This window comes from Merops nubicus, unplaced genomic scaffold (assembly GCF_000691845.1).
Source record: "Merops nubicus isolate BGI_N331 unplaced genomic scaffold, ASM69184v1 scaffold45058, whole genome shotgun sequence".
NCBI lineage: Eukaryota > Metazoa > Chordata > Aves > Coraciiformes > Meropidae > Merops > Merops nubicus.
The window spans coordinates 1-10,495 of NW_008627204.1; the positions used below are offsets into that span (position 1 = coordinate 1).

At 51.7% G+C, this 10,495-nt stretch overlaps 1 protein-coding gene across 1 annotated transcript; it reads right to left on the reverse strand.

The window, feature by feature from the left end:
- Nucleotides 1–3,232: 3,232 nt before the first annotated feature.
- ADAP1 (ArfGAP with dual PH domains 1) lies at nucleotides 3,233–9,344 on the reverse strand. Its single transcript, XM_008946239.1, has 11 exons — nucleotides 9,254–9,344; nucleotides 8,070–8,200; nucleotides 7,128–7,219; nucleotides 6,961–7,043; nucleotides 6,211–6,323; nucleotides 5,360–5,506; nucleotides 4,905–4,988; nucleotides 4,638–4,700; nucleotides 4,072–4,143; nucleotides 3,352–3,583; nucleotides 3,233–3,261 (listed from the first exon to the last, which is right to left on the reverse strand). The coding sequence occupies exons 1-11, from the start codon at nucleotides 9,342–9,344 to the stop codon at nucleotides 3,233–3,235; spliced, it is 1,137 nt and encodes a 378-aa protein (XP_008944487.1).
- Between the last annotated feature and the right edge of the window lie 1,151 nt (nucleotides 9,345–10,495).

A 10,495-nucleotide genomic window follows, 5' to 3' on the forward strand; every position in this document is an offset into this window, starting at 1 on the left:
CTCTCCAGGCTCATGGCGGTCAGGAGGAAGATGCTGGCGTGCATGGTAAGGAGGTCCAGGCTGAGCAAAAGCCTGCAGCCCACGTCCCCAAAGAACCAGTCGTGGGCAAAGTAGGTGCAGACCACGAAGGGGATGGTGGCTAGGTACAGGAGGTCAGCCAGGGCGAGGTTGATCAGGTAGACCCCCAGGGAGCCAACCGAGCGGCCCGCCACCCCACCGGAGGCCACCACCACCACGTAGATGTTGCCCACCACCCCGGTGAGGCACATGACCAGCAGCACTGCACCCAGAGGCCCTGTGACTGGGGTGTCCCCTCCCAGGACGTGACTGCCGTCACCCCCACCGCTGCTTTCCTCCGAGAAGCTGCCGCCTTCGGGATCCTCTCCGGGCCTCGCGCTGATGGGGGAAGGATCACACGACATCTTTGGCTGGGGTGAGCAGGAGCAAGTCAGGCTGTCAGTGACCTGTTCCTTCCCTCTGCCTTCCCGCCCTCACTGTACAGGACACACCTGGCCTTGGCAGGACAGGGAAGAACGGTGAGCATTCAGCAGATACAGGATACTCCAAAGAAGGCTGTTATTCCTCACCTCCAGCTGCCCGGTCCATTTTGCCAATCTTGTCCATCACAAGCTCTGTCCAGCAGTTTTCTTTAACCACTAAAGGGCTGAGGAGGGGACGACCCTCCCCTTCAAGACTGGTAGGTCCAAAATAACCTCTGCCAGCCAGGAGGAAATGTCTCTGCTCTTCACTGTCTCATTTTTTGCTTCTCCAGCATTCACCAGGCCCACGGAAACCAGCAGACTCGGTGGACCAGTGGGTTTCTCCTTCTCCCAGCTCTGTGTCCTCTCAGCTCGGATAGCTTCTGGCGAGGTGGGCTCTACCCCCCCTGCACCAGCCCCTGCAGACTTGCCTTGCCCACTGCCCAGAGGAATGTGTCTGACTCACAGCTTCACATACTGGTGTGAACAGTCCCAGTTTATACTGGGCTTTTAGCCACTAGCTGAGGAGCCAGGCTGGCTCCCTCCTCTTTCTGGCAGACAAGCTCCTTCTTCCCCAGTGCTTTCCTCCACCTTCCTCTCCCTTCTTGGTTTTTTTCCTCCTTTCTTTTTCTCTTTTCCCTGTACACAGTTTTCCTCATTTGAAAGACACTCCCTAACGTGGCAGGGTTGAAAAGCATCACTCTATGACTTTAGAAGGGAAACGAGGGGAGCCATGAACGTGCAACAGGCAGGGAGCTGGCACACTGCTCCCCTCAGCCCTTAGCCAAGCCAGGCTGAAAGGACTTGTCCTCCACCCCCTTCCATGAACATCAGAGACCCTTCAGGTGTAGTCAATGGATGTAGCCCCCAGTCTGCAGATGGGACATCTCACATTTTCTCTGACCTGCGCCAATTCCACCCTTGTCCCCCAGTCAGGAGCAAGCTCCTGGAAGCTCAAAGGGATGGATATTTTAGACCCTCTCTTGCCTCCCTCTCCCCAAAGACCATTCTCCTTCTTCAAGCTTTCCCCCTCTTTCCCGCATCCCCCTGTGTCAGCTGCCTCACCTCAGAGCAGGGAGCAGAAGCCAGTTAAGAAGGCACCATTGCCTTCTAGCGGGACATGGCTGCATGACACTCATCCACTCCTGCACTCAATGCTGCCCTGCTCTTCACCCACATCCGAGCCCCATTCATCCCTGGGAACAGACACATTGGGGCAGAATTTACAGAGCAGAGACAGGTAGGCCACAGGAGGTGGTGCATGGCATGTAGCACTGCTGGAGGCAACTTCAGATGCCACCCTCTGGGTTATCTGTGTCAATTCTTGGCATGTCTGGGTCACTCTCTCTCCTCTCTTTCCAGAGAACTGAACTTTCAAGTAATTTATACAGGGCTTGAAGGTTGTTTTTTTCATGGACTTCCTCATTTTCATGTTGCCAGAACCAAAATGCACCTCATTTTGGAGCATAAACTTTAGAGTGGCTCTTGGGTTTTAGGACAGTCATACTCCAAACTGGGAGAGATCAGCAAACTGCAGTGAAAATACACCTTTGTATGGAAAACTCCACTGTGTCATGGCAACAGGATGAGTGATGCTGCATTTTATCCAGGAATTCGATGCTCCCAGCAGGTTGTGGTGGTCTCAGCACAGGGAGGGTCCCCTTGGGCCAAACCTTTGCCCATTGGGCTCTGGTGGGAAGATTCACAGCCCGTGCCTTTTCTCAAGAAACAACCTCACACGTTAGCAGCTCAGGTCATTTAGGAAGTTAACATAAATTACAATGGGATTTTAAAATTCATTTCCTTAGGAGCTAATTAAAATGCTGGTTGCCTCATTAATTCCAGCTAGTTCCCCATAACACCTGAGATGCCTGTTCTCATAGTGCCTGTGTAAAACTGCAGACACAGTTTTAGAGATTCTACAGTCATCAGCAGAACTCAGCTGGGCCTTCTAGCATGGGAAACAGCTCCCCTGGGAGACCTTTCAGAGATGATCTCTAAGAGATGACTCACGGGTTGATTTAGTGGTCAGGACTAACTGTTACTAGAAGGACATGGCCATCCAGACCTCCTACTACTGCATAAAATTGTATGTCATATGCAATATATAGATTTATAATGTATAAGGCAGAATGAAAGGTCCAGGCCTTTGACATACAGAGCATGAGGGAGCTACAGACGCCTCCACACAAATGTGGCCTGAAGAAGCTTTCAAGCCCACACACAGCAGAAGAGAACAGGCTTCACATTTGACTGTTAGATGACATCTTTTAAGTGACCTTTCTCAACTACAGCTCTAACAGATCAAATATCTAGATGTTCCACATCTCTGTCGCCAGCAGAGAAGCCACTTCTTGCAAGGAACAGTCTCTCCTAGTCCAGCAGCTCTTGCAGCCTGCTGGGGTGCAGCTCCAGGCAGGCAGCTGTCCTCATGAGTAAGGCAGGTGGCCCAGCTGCAGTTTCATGCAGGTCCCATGTCCAACACAGCAAGTGCCAAATTTTCAAGGCCTGGTTGACAGGCAAAGCCTGCCAGCAGCCAGTCAGGTCACAGCAGTTGCACTGAGGATCCAGACTCACAAAGTCTTGCGTGCTTGAAAGGAAGCAGCTTAATTGGGCCCTCAAAACAAAGTGGACCATCTATGGGGGGGTGGGAAAGTGCTTCAAAGGGTGCTTCAAGAGCACTGTGTTTCTCTGATGTTGACCTCCTCTCCTAAGAGTCCACCAGGTAGAGTTGAGTCCTAGCAAGGCTTCCTTTAGGATTTAAATTTGAAGTAGGCTTCAACTGCAACGAAGGAAAAAAGTGGGTGCATTAGAGCAATACCCTGACCCAGAGTGGAGGAGGAGGTGAAGGCAACAGCCTCCAGGCACTCACTTGCATACTCCTGTGGTGTCATGGCCTGGTTGATGACACTGGTGAAGGCTGTGACCCAGTCCAGCTGGTCAGCCTCTGTCTCACAGGTGAAGAGGTACTCCCTGTCCGGGGTGACAATGGTGAGGCCATAGTGCCAGGAGAAGTTGCCCTGTGTCCCTGAAGGCAATCCCTTCTGGACACTATATCCATTCTCTCTGCTGCCCACAAATACTTCGCCCTTAGCAAAGGCATCCTGCACATCAGGAGGGCAAGAGGGACTTAGGGAAGCCCAGAAGAACCAGGAAATAACAGAAGTGCATCTAAGGAGAGAGGCAGAGTGGCTGAGGAGCAGGGATGTAGCAGCAAAAAGACCTGAAGGTGGTCAGGGGATTCAGAAAAGCAGGGAGGCTATGCTCAAAGCCAGCAGCAGAGAGGAAAACTGAAGAGCATTGCTCTTGAGAGGTGTGAGAGGGGAACTGCAGCTTCTGTTTCTCCATGTCACCCCTGTCACCCTCCTCCCCATCACCACCTTTGCACCGCTGCCCTCCCTGTTCCTGTTGCCTGCAGGTAATGAAACAAAGAGAAAGCATGTGAGGGACTAAGTGGGATGGAAAGAGGAAGACCCAGAGTCCATTCAGAGCAGCTGGGGAACCTGCAAGCCTCCCGTGCTGCAGAGCAAAGCCTCTGGTTGCACTTGGGCCCCGGCCTAAGCACCTCCAAGAAGTCAGATCTCCCCCTCACCAAAGGGTCCTTGAAGTACATGAGCCTGCGGTGATCCAGCGTGAACCAGCGCTTCTTAAAAGCCTCTCTCTGCTGCGAAGGGAAGAGGTGACATAGGTAAGGGGACAGTGCCCTCTGCCGTGAGCAGTGAGAATAGATACCCAAAATTCATCCCAACCACTTCAACCGAGCCCCTGCCTTATCAGCAAGCTCCTCCTCACCCTTTCTGAGCTGAGGGTGGGGATCAATATCGGTTTTTTTTTCAGTCCCGACTTCTGTGAAGGACCCCAGAGTCGTGACAGGAGAAATCTAGACGCTAAATACCTGTAAGGTCACGCACACACAGACACATGCAGAGAGATGTGTTGTTCTGGGAGAAAGCAGGGACTCTGGCTTCATCTACTTTCATACGTGTGCTTCCCCTTCCTTTCATTCTCCCCTCCCTTGGTGCACACACACTGTTCCCACGGGTGTCTAAAGAGTCGGGGGGGAACGGGGAAACAGCAGGAGAAAAACATTGAAGTAGGGACGGTCAGTGGGGCTCTCTGGGAGGTCCCTGTAAGATTTCCTCTCCCACAGCAGCTCACCTTGGGACCAGTCTTCTCCATGTATCCCTCTTTCAGGAAGTTCCTTGTCAGTCGATTTTTAATCTGACAAAAAGGCAAGAGTAACATTTGCTTAGCCACACTTCTCTGCTGTTGGCTTTCACCCCCCAACTCTTCCTTCCATTCCCCCAAATCCAGCCACCCTTTAAACTCATGTCTGCAGAACTGCTGAGCCAGGAGTCACTTCTGTCTCCAGAGCAGCAGAGAGCAGTTGCTCCCTGACCACCACAGGCCCTAGTGCTGCCTTACCTCGTGGTCACTGGCAATGGGGAATGCCACCTTCAGATAGTGGAACTGCACGGAGCGAATGGCGTTGAACCAGTCCACCACCTCCTGAGAACAGAGAACAACAGGACAGAGGGCTCAGCCAGAGCAACACTGAGGCATCTAAATCCACCCAGCAGCACCCAACCCTGTGTTAACCACAGACAGGGCCAGCTCTCCCTCCCCAGCACCTACAGCATCTCCCTCACACACACACAGAGCCAGCACGCCTGCCCCGTTCCCCACAGACACAGGCAGCACCTCCTACACAAACCAACTCACCAGGGCCCCTGCCCTGCTCCCTGCTGCAAAACAGTCACAGACACACAACTCCTGTTACCCCCACCACCATCCCCACCCATCCTTCAGACTATTTAATATCAGCAGCTCCTCAAATCACCTCAACTGCTTTGCAGTGTTTGATGCTACAAAAAAAATACCTTTCCATTTTCGTGGTAGACAAATATATTCCTGGTCTTGTTGTCTTTGAGATAGGTGATCTGCAGGCCATTGGGGTTCCCAATCTTCACTGGCTGGAAGGTAGCATTGATGACATCTATTTTAATATTGATTTTGGGTTCTTTGGCCTGAAAATAGAATGGCATTGGTCGTGCATGAGCAATCCTAGTGAGAAAGAGATCTCAGCGAGTGATTTAGTGGGGTAAGGCAGTGGCAGAGGGTTTTAGGAGGTAATAACTGCTCCTTTCCAGCAAAACTGTTGGAACAGACACTCTCCTCACTGTGTGAGACCTTGCACTTGACCTTGTTGAACCTCCTGAGGTTCACACAGGCCTACTTCTCAAGCCTGTCCAGGTCCCCATGGAGGGCATCTCCTGCTCCTCCCTACCCCAAGCCATTCCCTTCCTTGTGATACTAAATCAGCACTTGGTCTATTAATTTCATGGAGATGAACAAGCAGAAAAGCAGCCCTCCTTAAAACAAATAAAACCACCATTTTTTTTTGCCAACCTGGCTCAGGGTGGGGTGAGCCTGGTTCTGGGGACAGTGTAGGATTACACAAACCAGGCAAGGACAAGGGTGAAGGGAAAGTTTGGCCCTTTTATCAGCAGCAAGTGAAGGGTGTAGAGAAGTAGAAAGGGAGGACCTGAGGAAAGGTCACCCTGACAGTAGGAAGGGGACCTCTCTCCTCAATGACACGTTTCTGTTATCATCCCTGGCCTGGGATGAGCAAGGCAACCTCAGAAACACACATAGGAAATAAAAACATCTCTGTGACCCCACGGCCCTGGGTGGAGTTGGCACTGAGGTGGGAGGTGACCACCATACTCACATCCTGCTTGGTGAAATACTTCAGACATCCCTCTCTCTCAGACAAGAGGAACTTGCGGGGTAGGAACTGCCCGTTGTCCCGACCTCTCTTCCAGAGGATGCCTTCCTTCACCCCTGGGAGCAGAAAAGCACTTTTAAGAGCATCCTCCCACAGGTAGGTCAGATATCAGAGAACTGCACCCAGCCTGGGCTTGCAGCTGAAGATGCTGGAGGCTCCTGGGTTTGCAGCCAGATAATAGGTCACCAAAACACATTCCCAGATGCTTCCCACCTCCTAGCCCAGCTCCCATCACTGTTTCTGACAGCCTGAGAGCCATCTCTCCTGTGAATACCAGAGCCCCACGCCACACAGACCCTGGCATGGGATCAGAACTCTTCCCACTTGACTCTCCAAGACCTTGGGCTCTAGCAACTCGTGCCACAACATTGGCAGTGCCATTTCAAAGACAACTGCCACTGTTGGAAGGGGTGGCATGCAGCATGACAGAAATTGCCTTTACTGCAGAGGTCTGGCTCCACCAGGACTTAAAATGCCTTTGAAAAATGCCACCTGGTGATACTAGGATTGGAAGCAACCCGTGCCAACCTATATTCTCCAAATTTAAACCCTGCCAAAACAATGCCCTGTAAGCAGCAGCTGGGTACTTGTGGCATTCACAGCACTGACAATGTGAGCTTTCTCTTGATGGCACTGAAAAGCTTCCAGTGAAGGCAACGGGCAGGGTGTTTTGGTGCTGTGCTCTGCTCTCACCATCAGAATATGGCAGCTGCTTCCCCGGCTCGGTGAACTCCTGGCGCTCGTATTTGGCCCGTATCCACTGTTCCCTCAGCACCCTACGGAGAGAGGGGACAGCTCAGAAACGACCAGAGGAACCCAGAAGTGCCCTTCCCCCTTTTCTCCTGCGTGCAGCAACTTACTGGCAGTCTTTGTAGGTGGGCTGGTAGTAGTAAATAGGGATGTGAGCTTCGTATATGGCTTTGGTCACAGCATTGCCATGCTTGGCCAGGAACTGCAGAGTTAGACAGAGAGTTAGAGTCTTTCCTTTGATGTAGGCACATCAAACTCCAACAGAGCATTCTCCTTCCCCTCCATTAGATATCCCAGCAAAGTCCAGCTACAGGAAGGTGGGTCTCAAAGGTCTTGTCTGCTCTCAGAAGTTATAGATTGCACCTGAATCAACAGGTGCCATAAATGCCACTTGGTGACACGCACATTCAGTGGATTTGCTGCCTTGCCCCACGTCTCCAGGGAGACCAAGTTCAACAACAGCTCTGCAATGCCATCTGGGAGGACATTCCAAACCTCTTCGCTCCTCTCTGAAGAGCAGCAAGATACAGATTATTTTCTTTGGATCTCCAGAAAATGTTTTCAGTCCCCTGAAGATTAATGGGTTCAAGGGGTGTAACGGGGAGAAGTCAAGTTCCCATAAATACCATTTTTCCCAAGAGATCCCATCGTATCTGGAAACTTCTCAGAGCATGAAATTACCCAAGATTTTCCCCTTGGACTGCTGAAGCTAAGGAGACACATTGAGGCTGGATGGCACCAGCATGTGGGAAAAGAGCAATCTTGGAGCAACAAAGACCCTGAGCCTTGGCAAGATACACTGCAAGACCTCTGCATTTGCCATAATGTAACAGGATGTGGGGAGGCACACAAGGCAAGTGCATCCTCCCTTCTCCCCGTGGGTTATGGGGAGTTATCTCTGCTGAAGCATCCAGAGCATGTGTAGCAAAGGGACAGATTAAATCAGATTAAATCTCCAACTCTGTGAGGTCAAAGGGCTGATTTTCCCAGGACAGTTAGTGTATGGCCTAAACCCAACCCACCTGATGTACGAGTGAGGATAAAGATCTCACCTGCACCTGAGCATCATCCCAGTGGTCCATCTTCAGGGATTTGACTTTGCTGATGCTGGGGATGTTGCGGTGAATTCCTGAACAGCTCAGGCATATAAAGACACCCAGAGTAGAGGATGCCCAGTCAGGACCTGAGGGTATAAAAAAAGGGTATGACTAGGAGCGGTCAATTCCCCATGGAGATATGTCTCAACTGAGAACGTAGACCTGAAAAATGGAGAGCTGTGTGACCACAGTTTCAGATGAGCTGATTAATTAACACCCAATGTACAGATGCCAGTCAGCGAAAAGCAGAGCTATTACTCCTTCAGTCCCCCCACTTCAACCACTTCACCTGAATCTCTATTAACCTGAGCTTTGAAAAACTCTGAAGTGCTCTGCGACCTCCCTTTGTGTAAAGGGTCACCCACAATGAAAGTGAAGCCACCCCTGGGAAAAGACTCCAGGAGCTGTTTAGTGCAACACAGCAAACTCTCAACAGTTTTTAGCTCAGGAAGTGAAAAGCAGCCTTGAATCAAAAATTTTCCTTGGAGTATTTCAGAAGGTAAAATGGTACTAAGTAGCTGTGTCTTAATATGGCTTGGGTGGTACACTCCAGGCGCACCTTTTGGGAGGAGGATGATGGATGTTTTTAGCACCACTTGTAGGACCTCAAACTGGGCACCCTTTTGAGAGAGCATGGATCTCAAAGGCTCAAAGAAGGGCTCTCCAGTAAAAGAAATCTCAGAGGTGCCTGTGGCAGGTTGTCAGTTTAGAGCTGAGTCACGGAGAAGACAATGCCCTCCTGAATCACGCCTTCTTTCTGGAGCAGTTAAGATTTCACTGGGAACTTTCCTGTCAGGTCCTGACTGGGCATGACCTTGAATTGTATTTGAGATCTGACATGACTACAACCCACAGTGCTGCAGCTACACAGCCCCTGCTCATCCGGCACTACCACATCCCCGTCCTCCTTCCCACCAGTGCTGTGGCAGCATCTCCTTCCTCCACGCTTGCCAACCCACCTCCAGAGAGGAACTGAGTATCCAGAGCAATGCCTCTCCTTCCTCTCCATGCCAGGCTCCTGTGCAGTCCAGATAGCTGGCACCAAATAGCTGTTAGAGACCAACCCCAGCTTCCAACTCTTCCTTTAGCAGCCCTCATGGTCTCACTTGGTTTCCCTCTAGTAGCCCTTGGGGACTCACCCGGCTTCCCGCAGTCTGCACACAAAGAGTTTTCTGCTCTTCTCCACACCTCCTTCAGGGCCTTCACAATCCGCTCGTTGCCTCCGGCCATGCTGTCCCTCCAGGCAGGGCAGGGCAGGGCTGGGAGGGCAGCTGCCTGCACCTTGTGCACCTGCAGGCCAACCCACTGAGCTGCCCAAGGTAGAAGGAGCCACCAGAGAGAGAGAAGCTCTGGCAGACAGAAGGAAAAGGGGAAGGCAAGAGAAGCTGTAAGATTAACGGGAGTGCGGAGGCTTGACAGAGCACCTTAGCTGGCTGAGCACAGGCACGGGCAAAGAGGCTGGAGGCTGAAGTGCACCCAGACTGTGAGAAGGAGGAGGAGAAGGAGGAGACCTGCCCCATGGGCGTGTAAAAAAAATAGGGAAGTGCAGCAATTAACCACAGAACTGGTTTTTCCGCATTTCTGCTGGTGAAAGGACAGGCCAGGAAAAGAGCGCAAGCAGCAAGTGAGCTGATAAAGGCGAGGCAGCTGCGGATGGACAGAGAGGTCACCAGGCCATGTTGGGGCTCGTCATGCTCTGTGGGCTGGGGTGGGGGTGGCTTTGGGTGCTTCAGGAGCTTCCACCCAAGTCAGCTGGCCACCATGCAAGCATTACACTCGTTTTTAAGGCAAGCACTGGAGAGCAAGAAAGGGTCAAGGGTTCAGCCCACGTCACTCAAGCCAACAAACAAGAACATGGCAGTCTTGATGCCCCCACCTACTCATGCTGGTACCTCACTCCACCATCAACTACAGAAACCATGGTTGTTTGTCCAGGTCTTGCATCCTGAAGGCAGTGCCAGAGCCAAGACCTGTCCCCTTGTTTGTCTCCCCCAGCTAAGATGAGCAGCACTGTTGCCACTGATGATAGCTTGTAATAAATTCTCAGACCTTTATGAAAGAAACTGCTGTCAAATATTTGGAGGACCAATCTCTGATAGAGATGCACATGTAGAATACTCAAAGGAATAGCAGAGTAGGAGTTGGGGTGAGTTTGGCTGCTACGATGGCCACACAAGGTAGTGCCCCAACAGCCTTCTGCTGGGAGGAAGATGAAAAGCTGGAAGCACCCAGGCCCTGACCACCCCACACTGGATGCTACGGCTGGGGACTGTCACCCGTGAGGCCCATGACGGTGGCTTCTCTCTCCGGGCCCAAGGCTGGGGACAGAGAACACACCAGAAGCCAACGAAAGGACCCACACAGCAGCAGGGCGAGAGGAC